The sequence below is a fragment of the Castanea sativa genome, chromosome 11, assembly GCF_040712315.1.
Source record: "Castanea sativa cultivar Marrone di Chiusa Pesio chromosome 11, ASM4071231v1".
NCBI lineage: Eukaryota > Viridiplantae > Streptophyta > Magnoliopsida > Fagales > Fagaceae > Castanea > Castanea sativa.
Window position 1 is genome coordinate 53,713,021 of NC_134023.1, and position 23,481 is coordinate 53,736,501.

Genomic DNA, 23,481 nt, shown 5'->3' on the forward strand with positions numbered 1-23,481 from the left:
TTAGTGAATGTGTGTGAATGGTGATATTCCAGATTCAAGGATTTAAGGGAATTATGAAATTAAGATTTTTTTTTTTCATATTTTGCATATGAACTTAAGATCAAAGTTAGTGCTATACATGAACATGTGATAAATAAACAAGAACATGCAAAGAACACATATGAACAACATTCAAGAATATCAAGAACATTTAAGCATATTCAAGGAATTTAAATGATCAACTAGCATGATTTAATTTTAAATCAACATTATAAGAAAATGGAAAACAAACTAGGGAAAAGGATTATACATGCATGCAAGATCCACACAGTGGAGGAGGAGGCTTTTGGTGGAGGTTCTAGGGGTGGAGTAAAGAAGAAGAACTAGGAGAGAGAAAGTGCGGCCTACTCAATATCTTAAGTCTTAGGAAGACCAAGATATGACAAGACTACCTCTACTTCACCATAACTCTAGAGAGCGAGAAGAGAGGATGTTTTTGTGTGTTTTGGAACGTGGGAGAGGGGGGCTTATGTTTTAGTGGGGGAGAAAATATAAATGGGAGGCATTCAATGAAGGTTGATAAAGGATGAGAGAAAATCATGAACCTAGACCCACTTTTAGAGTTTAGGGAAAATTGATGCAATAATTTCGGAGGTTGGTGAGAGTGGTAAGCAAGCAAAATGACTAGAACTTTGAAAACCCCCATAACTCCTATAATAGCCCTTAAAGCCAACTCTGAAAAATTATATCTTACTCATTTTTAATCGAAATTGTCTCGTTCTTGTGTTCAAATTGAATCCCCAAATGTCTTGTTTCTACAAAATTAACCCCACTCACAAATTTAAAATGCTCTAAGAGATATCAATGAAATAGTAAGCGACGGTCATTTGTTGTAAAATAGTTTTAGCACAATTGACATTAATAGGCCCCAAATTAGCTTCTAATTAACATTAATATGCCCTAATTACTTCCATTTCAAAATTAATCAACCCCAAATCATGATCTAATTATTCAAATTAAAAAGATAATTACACAAATTACTCATTGAAAAATTAATATTTAACAATCTAATTAATCAAATGTGTGCAACCTTATCATAAGTTGTAGTCTTAGCCAATCGAATTATGACATATCATTAATTTTAAATTGATTATAATTATAACCAAATCAGAATTAATTGTTTATAATCACATGTAGTCGAACTTAATTTGTGAGAGTACATCTTGGCCATTAAAACTTGATATGACAATAACTTTCAATCCTATGGTTTGATTAAGGCTTGTGACTAGTCATTTGGTTTGTTACGACATCATGATCATTTTGATGATATGACATTAATGATCTAACAGCTCGAATTAAGATGCTATTTTCAGGTGTAAAATTGCTCTTTTGCCCTTCACATGAGGCTAAATACGAGTTGCAAAATTGGGTGTCAACAAAATTGCATTTCGTGTGAATTGATCTGCTTATGACACATTTCTTATCATATTGTTTTTAGGTCAACCCATTTATGATCCAAACCTATTAAAGCCTAATCCTTATTGACAAAAACCTACATCGTATTCTTTTCATGTTGCCAAACATTGACACACACATACATATCCCTCATTTTCCATTAGCGTAACTTTTAGCTATTGAATTAATTAAAAAAACTTTTATTAATGGGTGCCCTTAGATCATTCTGTAATTAATTATTTTAAGAAAATTTTAATATCACTTTCATGCAAAATATAAAAAATGTGTAAAAAAAAAAGAAATTACTTTTTTATTTTGTATAAAAAGTTTATAAAATAAAAAAAACCCCACCATTTTTTTTTAAACAAATCTCCAAAATTAAATTAGTAAAATCAAATCAAATAATCACTAGATTCACCCAATGATCAAACCGTGTATTCAACTGAACCCAAACAAAATCACCATTGCCAAAAGTGGGGGTCCCTCAGATAACATTATAAAAACCAAAAAAATAAAAAAGGAAAGCCCGTAACAGAGCATCGTTGCAATCGCAAATTCGCAACCAAGAGAAGAAACCATAACCATTTCACGCGCAAAACAACACACTCCAATTTTTCGATATGAAAACTCAGCTCAGCTCAGCTCAGCGCGGCGATACGATACGATATGATACGAGATCCCCGATTTTGAAGCCCGAAATTCGAAAAAATCTCGGAGTGGTAGTAGAATAACAATAATATAGATAGATCGGAAATCGGAACGAAAAAGATGGCTCCGTTATCGGCTTTAGCGAAATACAAGCTCGTGTTTTTGGGAGACCAGTCCATCGGTATCGATTTCATGTCAAAGACTATGTACCTTGAAGATCGAATTGTCCGATTACAGCTTTGGTAAGATTCTTAAATTTAAAGGGGTTGAGGTATTATATTCATTTTTTTCACTGTTGAACATATTTAAATTGCATTTTCAAAATGTTTTCTTTAATTTTATTCATTTCCACATATTAAACATCAAATTTTGAAATGTTTGATAGGGATACAGATGGACAGGAAAGGTTCAGGAGTCTTATTCCGAGCTATATTAGGGATTCCTCTGTAGCAATCATTGTTTACGACATTGCAAGTATGTTCTTTGACTCGTTTCTTTTTATGCCTTGGAAACTTTTTTTGTATTTTGGGGTCTCAATTATCCATTTGCATATCCTTGTTCTGTTCATGCATCCTAAAAAATGATTGAAGTTAATTGTAGCGTCTTACACAAATGCAATGGTTCATATCAAACTCCTTTTTTCTTGACAAGTGTAATAGCTCATATCAAACTTATGAGGCTACTCATTCAGAAGCTTAATAGTTTTGCGCCTAATGTTTTTAAATTGGTTAATCGAGTTTTATATGTTTAGTAAATTTCCTAATGATTTTAGGCACATTTTTTTCTTTAGGTAGATGGTCCTTCTTAAATACTTCCAAATGGATTGAAAAGGTTCGCACAGAGCGAGGCAGTGATGTTATCATTGTACTTGCTGGCAACAAAACAGATCTAGTGGAGAAAAGGTATTGATTATTGCCTTGGCTGCAGTTTGTTTTGGATAAAGTTGATTCCTTGTGTTATTTTCGTTTTCAGTTGGTCAGACTGTTCCATGATCAAATGCTGACTATAGAAATGACACTTCAATTCCTCTGCTAGATTTATGGTTACTTCTTACAGTATTCATTGTGAACGGTAGCAGAATCAGTTGAGTTAGAAGTGAAGCCAGCTAGAAAGACAAAAATATAAAAGTTTTTCACTGGCAAAAAGTGAGGGGAAAAAATGACGGTTTTATGTTAACTTTGAGCTCTACATTGACTGCAATTATGCTCTAGAATGTCTTGATATGTATGCTTGTTTAATTTTTGCTCTTACATTTTTTATATCCTTGCTTGACCAAATTGAGGTCTACCTTAATTCCTACATTGTTAACTCTTAACTACTATTGGCAAATGACATACATACACAATTTACAAAGTTGGTAATGAGGAATATCTTGTTCATGTACATGGATGCTAAGGAGATCACTTACAGTTCAAAGTTTCCCAATGGATCTTTTTTCAATGTTAGTTATGCTTATTGTGGTTAATGTCTGGTGCATTATTTTGTGCTTATGACCTGGGCATCTTGTGAATGGTAGGACAGGCAAGTTTCTATAGAGGAAGGAGAAGCCAAAGCTCGTGACCTGAATGTTATGTTTATTGAAACCAGTGCCAAGGCTGGCTTTAATATTAAGGTAAGCAATTAGTTTCCTCCACTTTGGATAGCTACTTTATACAAATGTTAATGGCTTGATGCAAGAAATTAAATACACATTATTTTGGTTGGGTGCACTTCAAATTCACTGCAAACTTCATTTTTGGAAAGAAACGGGTTTTAGTGAATTATGCCAATGATTTGACCATCAAAGGTTCTGCTATTTGCTCTTTCAAACTGTGAAATTCATTTGTTGGTCTCTTTTCAACAAGGAAAATATTCTAGATAGAGTTCATACATACTCGATGGTTACAACAGTTGTTTCGTGCTTTAGCCGAATTTTAGGTCTTCTAAAATATTTCATGTCTGACTAATCATTTATGTTATAACCTAATTAACATAATGACAGCATATGATTATTTCTTTCCTAGCAACAAAAAAAAAAAAAAAAACCCCTCTTATGTAAGCTTCTTTCTTGTTGTCAGGCACTGTTTCAAAAGATTGCAGCAACCTTACCTGGAATGGAAACACTTTCTTCGACCAAGCAATGCAACTGCAACGCAGTCCCAACCACAGGCAGGAGGATGTGCATGTTGATACATGCTATAGACCTATGATCCAGCTTCTTTGCCCCGTCCATAATGTCTTACGTTGTCCTCTTTTTGTAGCTTTGTCCCTTTTTTTGGTTGCTAAAGGATTTAGGTGCCATTTGGCAAATTTTTTGAAAATACGCATTTTCAATGAACTAAACTACAAACTCTTATTCTAAAAGTAATAATTTGCAATATAAATGTTTGGGTCTATCCTTTATTCTGAAAGAATCTTTATGTTATATTAGGTATGTGTTAAAAAGGTGACTTTTCCTGCTCCAATTTACAATTCTGTCACCTATCAGACAGATCTCTCCCCTTTATATGGTCACCCCATAAATTGAATTCTTCCCTATATATGTATAAAAGTTGAGGGAATTGCACACATCTGGAAATTAGTTAGGACTTGGCACAATAAAAAAAGACCCTTTTTTCCTTGTTACATGATCTGCCTTCTAGTTCTTGAGTGTAGCCCTTCCTCGCCCAAAAGTCACAACTGTTAAGTGCATGTGACTACTTCACTTGAGGAGCTTGTGACATTGTTGATTACTCATTCACCCTTCCAAGGCTTAAATTTTTAGCTATTGTCATCCTTCTAGTTGCACTGATTGTCCTATGCACGGGATGTATATGTGCTCACTCTCATAATGTTTAATGTACAAATTCCAAAGCTATATGAGATACACATGTTGGGAGGAGGAGGATGTATAAATTGGATGCATGAAATGGTTTCTTTTGGTTAAGTTCATTCTTAAAATTGACTATTGGAGAGATTAAGACAGATATGCAAAGCCAAAAAATTCACGATGAGCTCATAAAATAACTTATGCCCTCCACTGGCATGATAAGAAGTTAAAATAAAATTGTGAGGTTCCTGTAAGGTTGTAATAGCTTTTACAATTTTTACCAAGGCTTTAGGATGGTGGATACTCATCCCTCTAATGATGACCAGAAGATAAAAGTTAGACATAGACTTCAATAAAAATAAAAAAAAGTGCTTGAAATTGTTATAAATAAATTCATTTAGAGATAGTGATGAATTTAATTGACTTAAAAGACGTGCCACAAATTTAGAAGTCTAAAATTCAATCTATCATTAGGCTTATAACAAAGAAAAAAAAAAAAGACTTTTTGAGCATGGTTTTAAAAACAAAATTGTTCAATGAAATAGAAAAATGAGTGGTTTAAGATTTTTGAGTTCAATGTATAATAATATCATGATTAATTTGATAATTATTTGAGATACAAATAAATTAATTAAAATTATAAAATTAGAACAGTTGACTAAAAAAATAATATCTTGAGAAATTTAAATAACTTTTAAATGTATTTCACATTGACTAATGAGAAAAGTGACACTAATTGGTGACTCACTTCTCAGTTTTCTCCTAATTTTCTTCCAAACTCTTCACTCTTTTTTAATGAGTTTTCTCCTATTTATTCTTCTATTCTCTTCACACTCTTGTGGATACTGTAGGGAATGTGAGAGTATGTGAGATTTTCGCTCTTCTCCTATGGGTACAATTAGGGGTCGCAATTCGTGTTTGTGAGTCGGGTTTTCACTCTTCTCACTAACACTTGTTTCTCATGTGAGAATGCACAATTCTCACTTGTTTCTGATAGTTAATTGAGAATTTACTTGTATAAAATTGTCATGAATTTTTACTTATTTTATTATAGTTGTAGGTCTTAATCACTCTTTAATTTTGTTATGAATTTTTACTTGATTGTTCTACACTTATATATTTAATTGGATCTAGTAGAAGTTATGACTGATTCTTCATATACATTTGGATCTATACTACCCATTTCTAAAGTTACTATGTATGTACATATTCCGATAAGTCTTAATCCATTGTTCTACACTTATATGCACAATTCTCACTTGCTCTTTTATTATAGTTGTAGGTCTTAATCACTCTTTAATTTTGTTATAAATTTTTACTTGATTGTTCTACACTTAAATATTTGATTGGATCTAGTAGAAGTTATGACTGATTGTTCATATATATTTGTATCTATACCACCCGTTTCTTATATGCATGATTCTCACTTATTCATATACTTTGATTTGCACATATACTTTGATTTGCACATATACTTTGTCATTTTGATGATAATCTCTCTCTCTCTCTCCCTCTTTGACTCTATCTTTACTATCTCTCTCTTTCATACTCCTCTCTTACTCCTATACTTTGACACACTCATATATTCTGATAAGTCTTAATCCATTGTTCTACACTTATATGCACAATTCTCACTTGTTTTTTTATTATAGCCGTTTCTTATATGCACAATTCTCACTTGTTCATATACTTTGATTTGCACATATACTTTGTCATTTTGATGATAATCTATCTCTCTCCCTCTTTGACTCTATGTTCTACACTTATATGCACAATTCTAACTTTTTCTTTTATTATAGTTGTAGGTCTTAATCACTCTTTAATTTTGTTATGAATTTTTACTCACATATTCTGATAAGTCTTAATCCATTGTTCTACACTTACATTCCATGAATCTATCTTTGATTTGCACATATGCTTCTATGCACAATTCTCACTTGTCATATACTTTGTCATTTTGATGATAATATATCTCTTTCTCCCTCTTTGCGCAATTCTCACTTGTCTACACTTATATTTACAATTCTCACTTGTTCTTTTATTATAGCCGTATCTTATATGCACAATTCTCACTTGTTCATATACTTTGATTTGCACATATACTTTGTCATTTTGATGATAATATATATCTCTCTCCCTCTCTTACATGCACAATTCTCACTTGTTCTTTTACTATAGCCGTTATGCACAATTCTCACTTGTTCTTTTATTATACTTTGTCATTTTGATGATAATATATCTCTCTCTCCCTCTCTTATATGCACAATTCTCACTTGTTCTTTTATTATACTTTGTCATTTTGATGATAATCTATCTCTCTCTTCCTCTTTGACTCTATGTTCTACACTTATATGCACAATTCTCACTTGTTCTTTTATTATAGTTAATTTTGGTATGAATTTTTACTCACATATACTTCTACGCACAATTCTCACTTGTCATATACTATTATAGCCGTTATGCACAATTCTCACTTGTTCTTTTATTATAGTTGTATGTCTTAATCACACTTTCATTTTGTTTTGATTTTTGCACATATACTTCTATGCCTACACTTACATGAAACATGATTCTCACATATGCTTTAGTCTATGCCTACACTTAGAGTAGGTCTTAGGTCTTAATCACTATATCTTTAATTTAATTTTGTTATGAACTTTTCGCACATTGCACATATACTTCTATGCCTACACTTACATGAAATATGATTCTCACTTGTCATATACTTTAGTCTATGCCTACACTTACAGTAGGTCTTAGGTCTTAATCACTCTATCTTTGATTTAATTTTGTTATGAACTCTATCTTTGATTTAATTTTGTTATGAATTTTTTTGCACATTGCACATATACTTCTATGCCTACACTTACATGAAATATGATTCTCACTTGTCATATACTTTAGTCTATGTATCATTGATTTAATTTTGTTATGAACTCTTCTATGCCTACACTTACATGAAATATGATTCTCACTTGTCATATACTTTAGTCTATGCCTACACTTTTCTCACTTGTCATCTATGACTACACTTATTTTGTACACTTACAATAGGTCTTAGGTCTTAATCACTCAATCTTTGATTTAATTTTGTTATGAACTCTATCTTTGATTTAATTTTGTTATGAACTTTTTGCACATTGCACATATACTTTTATGCCTACACTTACATGAAATATGATTCTCACTTACATGAAATATGATTCTCACTTGTCAGTCTATGTATCTTTGATTTAATTTTGTTATGAACTCTTCTATGCCTACACTTACATGAAATATGATTCTCATTTATCACTCTACCTTTGATTTAATTTTGTTATGAACTCTATCTTTGATTTAATTTTGTTATGAACTTTTTGCACATTTTGATGTCTTAGGTCACTTTTTTGATTTAATATTATTATGTCAAAATATACTTCTCCTAGTCATATAGGAAAGAACTGTCTATCTTAGGTCAAAAATATCTTTGATTTAATTTTGTTATGAACTTTTTGCACATTTTGATGTCTTAGGTCACTTTTTTGATTTAATATTATTATGTCAAAATATACTTCTCCTAGTCATATAGGAAAGAACTGTCTATCTTAGGTCACTTTTTTGATGTCTTAGGTCACTTTTTTGATTTAATATTATTATGTCATACAGGAAAAATATTTTTTCTCTTTTCTATATATATGCACAATTCTCACTCCGTGTATCCATACCTTTGGTGGTTCTACTCTTGAACTCGGTGGTTTTCATCAACCAAGAAGAAGAACCTGATCTTCTACTCGAGTTTGTATTATTCCGTGCGTTTCACTTTCTCTTCTCCAACATTATACTAACCTTGTTTTTATCATCATAATCCGATGTGGGATTTTCACTCACAAACTATATATATACTGTTTTTTACGCTTTTGTTTTCCCACTTTCTTAGTTGTTTTTGATATTTTCTTAGGTTGTCTCTTTTACATACAAGAGTGCTTAGTGAAATATTATCGAGCAGAGGTTTCCATACACAATATATAGATTCTCAATTTTGATTAGCAAATGGACACATGACTTTTTATTTGTCTTTCTGTGCTTCTGGAAACAGATATTATGCCGTGTGGTGCATGCAAGAACATGAGAAAGGGATGCGGTGATTGTGATTTCGCAGAATTTTTTGCACCTGAAGATGAAGAGATGTTTCAGAAACTCAAACCCCATTTCCCAGTCAAAATCATGAGAAAAGTGTTGAGTGATGCTTCTACTACCAAAGAAGAGAAGAAAGACCGTGTACAAAAGTGGAAAGCCTGGGTCTTATTCTTAGATTTATTCTCACCTGAGGCAAAAGAAATGATTGCTAAAATCATAACTGAACAAGGAATGGAGACGGTGGAAACAGAGGTGAAGCTGATGTTTGAAAAGCTGAGCTGGCAAACAGGTGATGAAGCAAAGTTGGCCGCGCAAAGTTTGTTGGATTTGAAAAGGGGAAATCAGCAGTGAAATGAAATGGGCTTGTATTGGGTTTTCAAATTCTGTTTCTGAATGTGAATTTGTCCTTGCCTGGTCATTGGGCCTCATGATTTGGGCGGCCCAATTAAATTGTATCTGTTTTTTTTTTTTTTTTGAGAATCCATAGTATCTGCTTAGCGCTATTTCTGTTTGTGTTCTGTTATTATGAATAAATAATAAAAAAAAGGTGCTACGTCCACAATATTTTTACAACAATTTTACAACAAATCATAGGTGGTTAGTTGTTATAGGTTCAAATTTAAATCTAACATTAAGATTACTTTTTTGTCCCAACAATAACAACCAGTAATAACTTGTCACTTAGGATTTGTTGTAAAAATGTTGTGGACATATCATTTCTCTAAAAAAAAAGGGGTCTTCGTCTTTGAGACTTTCACGGAGTTCCTGTTGATTTGTATTGATGAACAGAAAATAGGGGTCTACGAGGAACACATTTTGTCTACGAGGAACCATATACTTGTCATATAGGAAAATAGGGGTCTACTTGTCATATGGTCTGAATTGCCTTAAGTAAGTTTTCCTGATCATTTACATTCATATTATTTTCATCATAATTATTATATATGTTGGAACACATTTTTGGTTTGGACTAACGTATATAAACTTTTAACTGGGAAAAGGTTGTGGACTGTGGAGAGCTGTCTTGATTGGGTGGCTATGACAAGGTGTGCTTTTTTTTCCCCTGAATGAAGTTACCATTTTCACATGCATTATTAATCCAGTTCCTTAATTTGAATTACCATTGTTTTTTGTTTGGTGAAGCTAATTACATTGGAGCAATTGTCAATGCCAACGTACTAGTAACTTATAAAAAAAAATGCCAACCTACTAGTAATTTTGGAAATGACTTTTTCTTCAACTTTTGTCGTCAAAGAGTAACTCCATTAATTACACATTGCAAACCATATTTCCTGTTCTTAATAGTGTAGATATTTTCTTCTTGTATAAAGTATCCATAAATAGTCTTATCCTTTAATCTGTGAACTGTGGGGACAAGTGAATCATTTATCTAGTCACATGTTATGTCAAGCAACAAAGTCCCTTTCAACAAGATTGTGGAAAGAAAAAAATGAAAAACAAAAAATTTAGTCACTTTATTATGAATAAATAAACATAAGAGACCACTTTTAGAGGCGTGTTATTCAAGTGAAATATGGAGTTTCTTAGGACTAGTAGACAACAAACTTGGTCAGAGGCATGTTATTAGGGCTGGTTAGAGAGGTTTTCTGGGTTTGTGACGTTTGTGGTAAAGATGGTGGGGGCATTTAATTTTGGCATATTATGTGATGTGAAATAGCATGAAAAGAATCATTTCCTGATTTGCTCCTAATAGCTGCAGATAAGGAGAAAGGATATTCCTGTTAATTCTTATGTGGATTACTCAGAAGACGGGCTTTTGTTCTTGAAATCATAGGTTTGTTAGAGATTTTCAAGACTAGGAATTACAGTCATTCAATTCTTTGATGGGCCTATTATATTCTAATATTACAGTGGGTGAGGTTGTTGATAGACTGTTTGGAGCCTTGTAAGTTGTAGCTCAGTGGGCATCTCTTGTACATTTAGGATTCAAATCTCCCCTTCCCCAACTATCAAATTATTTAGAAATTCTTTTTTTTTTTTTTTATTGTTTTGGAAGCATAACAAAATAGTATATTTGATGTCTAATCTTTTTATGAGGTTTTGAGAGTTTAGGTGATATGCAATTTCCTGTGGAGTGGTGTAATAAAGTGCCCAAGAAATCCTTTTTTATGGGGGTCTGGATGGTTGCATTGGACAAAATTTGAACTTTGGATAATTGTCAAAGAAATGTTAATCTACTGAATTGTGTTGTATGTGTGATTCTTGTGAGTAAATAGTTGAACGTCTTCAATAGTTCTACTTCATTGCTCACAAGTTGTGGTTTATTTTCTTGGCATGATTTGGAGTTCTTTACATGATGCAGTAACAATAAGAAGGCAATTTCATGTATTTTGATTGGAAATTATTTTTTGAGTGACTTAAGAGTAGGCTGGTGTGGATTGCAACTCCTTTTTGTCTCATGTCAATTATTTGGAAAGTAGAGGAATAACTGGACTTTCAACGCTGTTGATCTTTCGACTCTTGAGCTTAAGAATCTATTTTTGAGAACTTTTTATGACTGAATGTCAGCTTATTGTGATGTTTGTATCTCTTCTTCTTTTAATTGTAATTTCTATTTGCAGAATTGTTTTATCCCATGAATTTTCATTTGTAATTTTAAAGTTTACTGCTTGTATGCTTCTTTGATTTAATTCCATCATAAAGTACCTTATTGAGAGAGAGAGAGAGAGAGAGAGAGAGAGAGAGATAGTCTTTGTCTTCATCTTAATTATTTCCGTTAGTATAAAAAAAAGAAGCAAAATTAGGATTTCTTTTGTTCCCTTTTTTCTTGGGGTAGGGGTTTGAATGGCCTTATACTTTTTTTTAATTATGGTAACTAATCTTTTTCTTTTTTCCTCTCTCTCTCTCTCTCTCTCTCTCTCTCTCTCTCTCTCTCTCTCTCTCTTATCCTATGATTCACATCCTCTACAGTCTCTCAATCTATATGAATTAATGATTCAAGATATTAAAAGTTGTTGCTCTTTGGTATCTCTTGACCATCAATTCTTACCACGCCTTTGTTTCTGTTTCTGTCATGTTATCTTTTATTGTTCTAGATTTCATTTGTGTGCATGTCTGTGTATTCATGATTTAGTATGTATTTGTTAAAACTGGTGCTAAGACTTATAAGAAGTCCAGACAAGAAGTGACTCCATTTCAATTAGCTAATGATAATGGACTTAATGAATCACGAGCTATTCACGTGCTATTAGTTACAATTTGTTAATTAGTTCTTAAGATAATCCACGTGTAATTAGTTCTTATCGGCTGTGGTGTTTTGTCTTTAGGATTTTTGGGATTTCATGGGTTCCCTTTGGTACGGTGCAAGATTTTCTTTTTAGTTGGTGGAATTGGTTGGGGAAGTATTCATCTTACATTTGGAACCTAGTTCCACTGTGTTTGATATGGTGTATATGGAGGGAGCGCAATCGGCGGACGTTTAAGGATTTGGATAGATCTGAGGACCAACTGCTTGCTCTCTTTTTAGGTTCCCTATTTGATTGGGCTAGGGTTTGGGGACTCACATCTAGTGACTCTATTCCTTTATTCCTTAGCTCTCTTCTTCTTTGTATTTAATGTTTTTTTTTTTTTTTTGTCTTTGTTTTTTCTTCTTTCTTTGTATTGTTCTCTTTTCTTTTTCAATGAAGTTTTTTACTTGTCAAAAAAAAAAAAAAAAAAAATCCACGTGTAATTAATTCATTTGTTCCTGTAAATACGTATAGTTAGTTAGCTAGCTAGTGCCTCCCTAATTATTTGGGGACTGATTTCATTTTTCTCATATTTCATCAATAAGACTTCCATTTTATTTAGCTTGTTGCTTCTGAGTGAGAGAGTGAAATTCTTAACGTGGTATCAGAGCTCTAAGCTCATTAATGGCTTCCACTGAAAATTCCACCAATCCAACCACTACAAATTCTTCTTCTTCTGCTGGTCAAGCTTCCGCAGGAATGGAAGATCCTTCTCTTAATCCATTCTTTCTGAGCAGTAGTGATGTTCTAGGTAGTCAATTGGTTTCTCAACCAAAAACTGGTGCTAAGAATTATCAAAGTTGGTCAAGAGCTATGATTGTATCTCTAACAGCAAAGAACAAGATTGGTTTTCTGAATGGAACTATAGCCATTCCTGATGCTTCTTCAATAGAGTACATCTCTTGGACGAAATGCAATATGACAATTTTCTCATTGATCATCAATTCCATCTCGAGAGAAATTGCTTCAAGTCTAATGTACACTAACAATGTCAGTGAAGTGTTGCTTAATTTGCAAGATAGGTTTTCTCAAGGCAATATGCTCCAAGGATTTTTGAGCTTCAAAGGGAATTATCATCTTTCACAGAAGGCCAGCTCTCAATTGAGACTTACAAGTTCAAGGCTCTTAGAACAGTTAATCAATTTTCAAGCTGTTCCAGATAGTAAGTGTGCTTGTACTCGCAGCTAACAATGTTTACACTTCACCTCCTTCTTTCCTCTAATGGTGGTTCTTCAAGCACACCATCTGCTCCTCTGGTTCCAGCGGTGAATGATAGGGTTTCATCCTTCTCAATGTCCTATTACACAAGCTCAGTATGACCAACTTCTGAACTTTCTGAAGTCTCAGTCAATCACTGATTGAACCAATTCTGCATCTCAAACTTCTTCTGCTTATGGATCTGCTATGGTGAATTCTGGTGCTCAATTTCAGTCTGGTGGTGTGACTTCCCATTTCATTAACAATTTCACAGGTAATATTATTTACCCTTCTTCTCCTTCTAGCATAGATTCCAAACATTCCATTTTTTCAACCAGTATTGTTGATAGACAACCTTTTGCATCTAAAGATTGGATCTTGGGTGCAGGCAACTGATCATATAGTCCATTCAATCCCTCATCTTACCACCATTACTTTTGTCATCAATTTTGTTGCTCATTTACCTATTTTGGAAATAGCATTAGTAACTCATATAGGCACAGTTAAACTCAGTGAAACTCTTATCTTGACTGGTGTACTTTGTGTACCTTGTTTAGTTTTCAACTTGATTTCCATTAGTCATCTTACAAAATCTTTATTTTGTTGCTTTGTCTTCATTTCTGACTTGTGCTTCATCCAAGACCTTACTCATTGGAGCATGATTGGTCTGGGTAAAGACCATGGTGATCTCTACTTCCTGCAGCAAGACTTCAAGTCAGATATGTTCAAATCAGTTGTTTCTTTTGTACATACATGTCCATTTAATGCTTGGCACTATTGTTTAGGTCATCCCTCTAATGAGAAATCAGCCTTTCTTAATAAGGCGCTTCCTGTTGTAAATAGCAATAAAGATGATCTTCGTAGGATTGGTCCAATTGCTAAGAAAAAAAAGCTTCCTTTTCATTCCAGTACTAATGTTTCTCATGCTTGTTTTGAACTCATACACTGATTTGTGGGGGACTCTTCTCCATTCCTACCACTGATGTTTTCAAACTCTTCCTTACAATTATAGATGATTATTCCAGATGTACTTGGGTATACTTACTTAAATATAAGTCTGAAACTCAGTCCCATGTTGTGCAATTTGCCACTTTAGTTGAAACATTTTCTTTCTCATTGTGGGTCAAGCTGCTGCTGTTCTTCTTCGGAGATTTAATTATGACCAGGGTGGAAATAGAAATGGATGGCTACTCTTGTCCAAACTTCTGCCTTCCCCATCCTTTTGATCCCATTCTTTCTTATTCCTTCCTTCAAGGAGCTTTCAACTTCTTCAGCCCCATGCTCTTTTAAAATTCTTGCCTTGATCTACTTCTCTCATAGAGTGCTCATAGCAAGTGACAAAATGATGTATTCCTTTTTTAGTTTGTTTTTGTTTTTGTTTTTGTTGATAAACGGATTTAGCATTCAATTAATACAAAGGGGTGGTTGCTTTTATATACATATATCGTTCCGGTGGTTGACAGGTTGTTTGTAATTTGTACTATAATGAATAGTCACAGTCTACTCACATGTTATTTATAAAGTAGAAAGCAACTGGACTTTTTGTTTGTAATTAATAAAACATGCTGGCTGGGGCTCTAGTTTTTGAAGCGGTCAAGTTTAGGCCGGTTTTAGTCTAGGACACGCCTTTACCTGTAAAATAACATACACTTTATTATGTACTAAATTCTGGAGAATTTGGTGGCTTCAATGAGTTCCCAGGTGTACCACTTTGCACATAGACTAAGTGGTAGTAAAATTGAATACTTCTTACTCACGGGAACAACAATATCCAAGTTTTAATCCCAAAATTTTCGAGTACTTTAGACTCAGGAGAAGCATTCCTATTTCTAGGAGACTAAAACTTATACTAAATTAACTTACCCTAATTTCCAGCCTCATTATTGAGTTTCAGCCCAAAAAATTAAATTTTTTTTTTTTTAAAAAGCTTCAAATTTACGCACCCAAATCCCAATATCCTCTTAAAATCTCTCATTCTCTCTTTTATTCTTAATCTTTGGAGGGCCAATTCTTCATTCAATTCCACTAACTCAAAACACCGTGACAGGTCTCTCTCTCTCTCTCTCATGCACACATTTTTATATTTTATTTATGATATAACTCAAGTAATCAAATTATTGAATTTTGTCTATTGGAAGAGAAATTAGAGATGGGTTTCATTTGTTATGATCTATATGTCTCTGGGTTCTTATGCAACCAACATTTTTAATGTACTGTTAAGTTGCTCAGAAACTGTGTGAAACAAATGCAATATCCCAAAGTCGTGGTTGACAACTTTTGTTTGTCAGTCAATGATGACTCTGATGGACCATCAGGAGTTTCTAAGTAGCAATATATAATTGGTTTCTGTTATACCCTTAGAGCTTTTGCACTTCACTCTCTTTCCCTGTCCCCGATGCATCTTCCCTTCCAAAAGGTTCTAAAAAGGGAAACATATTCAGTGGTTCTGGAAATGCAAATCTGTACAGCACTTGTTGCCACTTGTGTTTCTATTGTGGGAAATGGAAGACTTTTTGTATGGAAATGGTAGGTTTTGCTGGAGGAAGAGTTTCTTATGTTATGACCTTAGTTTGGCCAGCTGTGGCTTGGCAGGTTTGTTCTGTTGGTGTTGTACTGCTGTGGACTTCATTTGTAATTGTATCATCTCCATCAGTACTGCTTCTTTCTCTATTACTCCTATTGCTTCCATGATAGTCTTCCATGATAAGATGAATGGGATCAAGGTAATTGTTATGCTTTTGGCTATTTGGGTTTTGCATCTCATATTTAGTAGAATTATCTTGATGATTCTAAGGCAAGGTGATCGCAGAACATTGTTAGTGAGTCTCATAATGACTCACCATGTTGATCTCTGATGCAATCTTTTGTGCTTATGACCTTGGCATTATGTGAATGGTTTGGGCAGGCAAGTTTCTGTAGAGGAAGGAGAAGCCAAAGTGATCATGACCTGAATGTTTGTTTATTGAAACCAGTGCCAAGGCCAGCTTTAATATTAAGGTAAGCAATTAGTTTCCTCTACTTGGATAGCTAATTATACAAATGTTAAAGGCTTTTTGATAAAATGTAAATCACATGATTTTGTTTGGGCTCACTCCAAACACTACAGACTTCATTTTTGGAAAGAAAAAGCTTTTAGTGAATCATGCTAATGATCTGACCATCAATGATTCTGCTATTTTTTTCTTTGGAATGGTAAAATTCGTTTATTGGTCTCTTTTGAATAAAGGAGAATATCTAGATGACAAGAGTTCATACATACTCAATGGTTACAACAGCTGTTTCATGCTTAGCTGAATTTCTGGTCTCCTAAAATATTTCATGTCTGTTCAATCATTTATGTTTCCATAATCTGATTAACACAATGACAGCATATGATTATTTCTTCCCAAAAAAAAAAAAAAAAGACATGAAACTTGGTAAGCTTCTTATTGTTTTTGTATTTCTAAAAACCTCATGGTCATGCAACTTAGTTTTCATTATCAATCCCTTGTTGGGAACTTTTTTGAAAGATTGCAGCAGCCTTACCTGGAATGGAAACACTTTTTTTGACCAATCAAGAAGACATGGTTGATGTCAATCTTAAGTCTAGCAATGCATTTGCAACACAGTCACAACCACAGTCAGGAAGATGTGCATTTTGATACATGTTGTGGACCTAAGCTCCAACTTCTTTGTCCCATCCTAAATGTCTTATGAATTAAATCGTGTTTGTAAAGTCCTCATTGTCCTCTTTTGTAGCTTTGCCCCTCTTTTTGGTTGGTTGCTAAAGGATTTATGTACCATTTGGTAACTTTTTAGAAAATTCGTATCTTCAGTGAGCTAAACTACAAATTCTTATTCTAAAGTGATCATATGCTATACAATTGTTTGGGTCTATCCTTTATTTTGAAAGAATCTTTCTGTTATGTTAGGTATGTGTTAAAAAGGTGACTTTCTGCTCCAATTTACAATTCTCTCTTGTCAGACAGATCTCCTTCCCCTTCTAGTTCAAGAGCATAGCCCTTCCTCACTCAAAAATCAGAACAGTTAGCATGTGACTACTTCACTTGAGGAGCTTGTAACATTGTCGATTCACCCTTCCAAGGCTTAAAGTTTTAGATATTGTCATCCCTCCAGTTGCACTGATTTTCCTCTGCATAGGATGTATGTATTCTCATTCTTATATTGTTTAATGTATAGATCTCAAAGTTATATGGGGTATGCACATTGTGAGAAAAAGAATATATGTATTCTCTGATTCTCATTCTTATAACGTTTAATGTACAGATCTCAAAGTTATACGAGGTAATCTCAAAGTTATACGAGGTATTCTCATTGTGAGAAAGAAGATGGATATATTGAATGCATAATATATTTTCGGAGTTAGTTACAATCTTAAAATTGACTATTGGAGAGACTAAGAGAGACACCTTATGCCCCCATTGACATGACAAGAAATTAAAATGAAATTGTGAGCTTCCTGTAAGCTATAACTGGTTTTACAATTTTACAACCAATGATTTTCAATCATTAAGTTGGCAAAGACAGAAAAGACAATAATATTTCTCTATTTCTCTTGGTTATGGAGTTACTCCAGCTTGAGTTATTACAGCTGACCCTCTAAGAATTCAAATGCGATTAGATGAGTATATGAAAAAAGATAAGATTAGGACCTAAAAGAAAAATTGCCAAGGAATTTCATATCCATGAATAACATTGGCAAAACAGAGAGCATGTATCATATATGGGAAGAAAAAATTAATAATAGTAAGAATCAGGCAAATCAAAATTATTGCAACTAGTATAAGAAATAAAGACCCAATAAAGATTTTATGAAGCTTGGAAGATATCATACCACAAATCCTAGAATAGGTGAAATACCCTCTTGAAATTTTCTCTATAAATATTAACCATAGTTTCCATCAAATTAGTTTGTCACATTACCCAGTGGTACGAACCCTTCCTATCCTAAAGTGACCAAGTCTGAATTTTCCTAAAACAAATAGACACCAAAGTAAACAATAGCAGAGATGTTATTGCAGAAAAATCTGCTCAAACCCTTAACCAGCTCTCACTCTACATAGATTAATAACCAGACCTCTCCGAAAATTCTATCACAATTCCAATGCATAACAAATCAACAATTTACTGATCCATCAACAAATGACAGAGATTGAAGAGGAATAAAGAATTAAAATTTAACAAATACATCATCCATATGATATCATCTCTAAATTACACATAACTTATTGAAAAATTATTTTTGATAAAAATAATTAGGAGCTCAGGCACCCTTGAGTGAAACTAGGCTCTCAACATACACCGTAGCTTCTCTTGGGATGAATGATTCCGGAACCTCTGGAATTTGAAGATTCATAATTTCTTTAGAACCAATGTTATACAAGACTATTGCGCCATCGTCACCAACAAGAAGAAGCATTCCGTTCTTGGAAAATTGTAGGGGCTTGTGAATTCCTAACAAGGGTCCTACAACAAGTTGTTTGGTCCAAGAATCCTCAACCCCATATTCACGCATCACCCATATATCAAAGTATTTCTCTGTCATAGTCTCCTCCTCATAAACAACAAAAGCAAGGCAATCATTGAACACACAAAAAACTTTGTTCCTCTGCATACTTGAAACAGTGTCCACAGGGTACTTTAGTTTTCGAAACACCTCATCTGGCAACCTCATTATTCGAAACACCTCACGACTCATGTCGAAGGATAGAATTATCTCACAATCACAATTCTGCCCGAAAAAGTAGAACTTTAGGGTGACAAAAAGAGGTAAAAGTACTTGACTCTAACTGCATGGAGGTTGGAAGAAGAAAAAGAGAAGAGGAAAAAGAAATAACAATTTAAAAGACATCCGCCAAAAGAAAGAGAATACATTTTTACACCCAAAATTTAACTCAAAGCAATGAAGCCAAGGTATAATTGAAACACAATCCCTTCCAAGTAATGACACACCAACTGGGCAGCACTAGCTAGGGCCCACCAGATGTGGCTGTAGGTCTCAGTCCCAGTCCCACTAACGGCACCGCCGCCTTCCTTCTCCTCCATCTGCGATCCAACTTCAAATTTGGCCTCTCCAGCTTTAGCTCTTGCAGTTGCAGTCTTGCTCTGCCCACTTTCTTTTCAGTCTATCTAAATTTTGTTGTACATTCTTTGATTTCCCTCTTTGTATGGGCTTAACTTGGGCTTTATACCTGTTAGTGGGCTTTACATAGATGAATTAATGTGTGGGTATGATAATGACACCATCTACATTTTAAAACAACCAGCCCATTAATTCAGCAAAAAAAAAAAAAAAAAAAAAGCAACCAGCCCATTAACTCACAAAAGTACCTAAAACCCATCAACCCCATCGATTAAAAATTTCACTATCTAATTTTGCCTAAATTCCAATTCTGTTGTGTAATTTCAAATTCTTTTAATTCAGTCAGGTCTTTCTAAAACAACGTAATCTTGTGTTTTTCTTTTTCCTCATTTCTCTCTTTCTTCATTTCACCCTCAATTTTAAGGAAAGAACTCCTGTGCCAATACATTCTTTTCATTATTGTCTATTTGTAAGACTTTCTATTTCATTACTTATTTGATAGGAATAATCTTTTCTTCCACTCTAAGGAATAGTTTTTTTCCCCACACCAAGGAAACCAAAAAAAAAAACCAATTTAGTTTTTCTTTCTTTAACAAAAAAACCAATTAACTTTTCAAATCACAATAGGAATTTAAGGCATTTCACAAAAATCTCCACTCTAACTCAAATTCTATCACCATTTTTTTTTCCCCTTTTAAGATAGCTCCAACTTAATCAAAGCAAACTTTTTCTTGAAAAAAAAAAATCACAACTTATGTAGCTTAACCCATACTCATGCACACTTGGACTGCAAACTTGTACCGAATATAATCTTCTCTCAAATTCCATCAAGACCTAGATATCTCATAATTCACACAAGAAATAATCCAATAAATCAACTAAGCTCTGATAGTACTCGTTGAATCCTAATCTAATCTTACTTGAATTAATAATTTCAATTAACAATTTCAATCAATCAAAAACTTTATCACACCAATTACCATATCAAGATATCAATCACACACATAATCACAAATTTAGAAAAATCATTTATTCTCAAAAGGAAAAACCACGTGACAAATTCTAAATAAATTCACTATTATAAAATAAATTCACTTGCCTTGGATACAACAACTTTTATGGTTGTAGCACCCGAAAAATATTTCCCTAGAGAAAACCTAAAATTTATCTTCCTCTCTTTCAGTTTCATGCTCAATTTTAAGATTGTCTCCTCTCCCCACAAGGGAGGCCCTAAGGCCAAAGTTATCAAATCATTTGCTACACTATCTATTTATAAGACTTTAATTCTTAAACATGGTAGACAAGCAAAAATACATTATGTCTTTGACAAGGAAGAGGGTTACATTCCATTCCAAGGAATAGCCGCCTTTCCTTACACACAAAGGAAACCCAAAAAATAACCAAATTAATATTTCATTTTTCAAGTAGAAAACCAAATTAGTTTTCAAAGTCACAATAAGAATTTGAGGCGATTTCCCAACAAGGGCAGCCCTATAAAAGTTTAGGAAGTCTAATTGCATTTTACACCTGAATTTAATAGTTTTTTTTTTTTTAATGTTGAATATAATTTAAATTTGGGTTAACTAAAGAAATTTACCAAAACTAATTTGATCGGTTAATTCAATAATAATTCCATAATAAATGGGGTTTCGCACTGCACTAGATTTCATTGGTACCATCCAATCGAATCCAATTCAATTGTATCTTCTACCCACATATTATGGATACAATATTCAACATTTAAAAAAAAAAACTATTAAATTCAGGTGTAACCTAACGTTTGAACGATGAATAGTGGTGTCAATTACTTGGGTCCAAGAATCAGCATTTAGGGAGTAAACATCTGTGAAGTGAATTTCGGGTAGGTGGAGAATTCTTGTTGTAAGTGACAATTCTAACCACCTTGTAGTCATTAGAATATTGATCATAACCAAATGCAAAAAGTTTTGTAACGTTATGTGGTGGAAGTAAAGGACGCTGTGGAAGTGGGGGACAACGAATGATCTTACGTTCTCTGATTGCTGGATTCCATAAGGCAAATACATTGGAGCGGCCACCGCCAAAGGTAAGGTAGGAAGCCAAGGGACCACCAATGCAAATAATACCATTGATGCAACCAAACAGGTTGATATCTATAGGTACGCTCAAGCACGAGTCCTTTGAAAAGTCCACAATGCGTAGAGCATCATCATCAAGATAAGGGTGCAGGGAGAAGACGTGTTCTAATAAACCATAGCTCTCGACCAAAATACTTGGATTTTCTGTTTTTGTTTGATGGTGAAGAAGGTGTTTGGCAACGAAAGTTGGGTTTTGGATAAGAGTAGACCATGACTTTTGAACGCACCTGAAATGAAATAATGATTTAACTGGAAGCCATGACAGGATCTCTTCCAACAACTCCTCCGGTAAATATAAATTATTATTATTGGAGCTTAACCTTAATCTGGACCTTCTCGACCTTCGCCCCCACCTCCACTTCGAACTCATCGAACTCGACACTATTGTCGATTGACTACTACTAGTGTTTGATTGAAATCCCTATTCCTAATATATGCTCCTTTATTACTCCCTAGTCCGTTTGGTACTCGGTATTTTTATTCGCACACGTTTCTTTTTTCTTTTTCTTTTTTTTTTTGAGAAAATATTTTCATGTTGATTTGGCAATGTGGTGCTGTTAACTTTGGTTGGATTTAGGTTGGAATAATTGGGTTCTTTTTTTATGTTTTTTTTTTTGCTCAAAAATTCAACTTTTGGAACGAAAAGTAAAATTTATTCAAGTTAGACTCTTTAGTTTCTGTTTCTCAACCAAAAAAAAAAAAATTTGACTTTTTAGTTTTGGGCTAAAACATTTGACCTTATTTCTTCTCCAGCATGAGCTGTCCTTATACAGTTGGGCAGCCTTCTGTCCCAGCAGGCTCTTCCTTCATCAACATTACGATGAATGGAGATTTTTGGGGCTTTTTGCCTGATTCTGATAAGTTATCCAACATAAAATGCAAATATATCAGACAAATTATTGTAGATCTATCAGGAAGCTTTAGAAAGTGGGTCCTCGAATAATCCCGTAAGTTCCAAAATTCTTCCTTGGAAGGCCAGGAAACATGTTAACTTTGCTTGCTCAGTGTAGATATTTACTTCAGATGGGGTCCATAGTAATTTACCATCGGACCCATGATGACACGCCCTTTGGTCTGTGGTTTAAGGTATGGGTCATTTGGGGAGGTTTTCACCTTGAAGGAGTACGTCTTGGGCCTATTTTAGCCCATGGCCCAATGTTCTTTGGGCATTTCAGAACAATTATTTGGGTTCTATAAACCATCTTCCTTACAGTAACATCTTCTCAAAAAATATAAAACAATTATTATAACTATGTATTTTAGATTTTTTTTTTATTAAATTACATTTATCATATACATACATATATATATATATATATATATATCACCACATATTGTTTTTGAATGCAAAATAACTTATATGTTTCATTACAACCCAGGTCCCGAGCCTCTTCTCCCATATTCGGATATTCCTTAAGCTCATTGCTAATGAAATAGGAGGATTGAATAAATGGGTTTCCAGTTTCCACATGTATCCCTTCTTTGGCTATTTGGCTAATGCTTTTCCCACTTGGAAAGTAAACCCAGCTCCTAAGGAATGACCTGCAATACATACATTGTTGCTTCCATACCTATCAGCAACCGATTTCAATGCCTCCAAAGCTACTTTGAACCTGACGGAGCCCTTCAAACTCTCCCAAGCTAGAAAGCGGAGGTCATCTTCAAAATCCCTTCGCATTGTTGGGCTTTTGAGCAACGTACCTCTACGTACTGAGATAGCCCTTGGAGCAACACTAGGTCTCATAAGTACTAAGTCAGCCATTGCTGTAAATCTATCCCATTCTAATTTTCAAATTCATATTATGGTTGTTTCCTCTCGGTCTCTCTTCTCTCTCTTTCCCCCTTTCGATC

General features: G+C 33.8%; 2 protein-coding genes and 2 pseudogenes across 2 annotated transcripts; 3 read left to right on the forward strand and 1 right to left on the reverse strand.

Moving 5' to 3' along the window:
- Positions 1–1,968: 1,968 nt before the first annotated feature.
- On the forward strand, positions 1,969–16,991 carry LOC142614947 (ras-related protein RABH1b-like). The gene is made up of 6 exons (XM_075787595.1): positions 1,969–2,324; positions 2,468–2,556; positions 2,873–2,984; positions 3,604–3,694; positions 4,140–4,203; positions 16,990–16,991. Coding segments are annotated over exons 1-6 (480 nt in total). The 5' UTR covers positions 1,969–2,202.
- LOC142614945 (uncharacterized) lies at positions 11,862–13,767 on the forward strand. The gene is made up of 2 exons (XM_075787594.1): positions 11,862–13,396; positions 13,498–13,767. The coding sequence occupies exons 1-2, from the start codon at positions 12,859–12,861 to the stop codon at positions 13,551–13,553; spliced, it is 594 nt and encodes a 197-aa protein (XP_075643709.1). The 5' UTR covers positions 11,862–12,858; the 3' UTR covers positions 13,554–13,767.
- LOC142614946 (putative purine permease 11) lies at positions 14,805–16,473 on the forward strand (annotated as a pseudogene).
- Positions 16,992–18,583: 1,592 nt separating the features above from the next.
- On the reverse strand, positions 18,584–23,392 carry LOC142616724 (F-box/kelch-repeat protein At3g06240-like; annotated as a pseudogene).
- Between the last annotated feature and the right edge of the window lie 89 nt (positions 23,393–23,481).

Bases quoted from the DNA above. Each gene is read 5' to 3' on its own strand.
- LOC142614947 (XM_075787595.1), top strand. From the start codon at position 2,203: ATGGCTCCGTTATCGGCTTTAGCGAAATACAAGCTCGTGTTTTTGGGA. The intron at 2,325-2,467 runs GTAAGATTCTTA...AATGTTTGATAG, and splicing joins ATTGTCCGATTACAGCTTTG to GGATACAGATGGACAGGAAA. The intron at 2,985-3,603 runs GTATTGATTATT...ATGGTAGGACAG, and splicing joins ACAGATCTAGTGGAGAAAAG to GCAAGTTTCTATAGAGGAAG.
- LOC142614945 (XM_075787594.1), top strand. From the start codon at position 12,859: ATGGCTTCCACTGAAAATTCCACCAATCCAACCACTACAAATTCTTCT. The intron at 13,397-13,497 runs GTAAGTGTGCTT...CTCTGGTTCCAG, and splicing joins TTTTCAAGCTGTTCCAGATA to CGGTGAATGATAGGGTTTCA.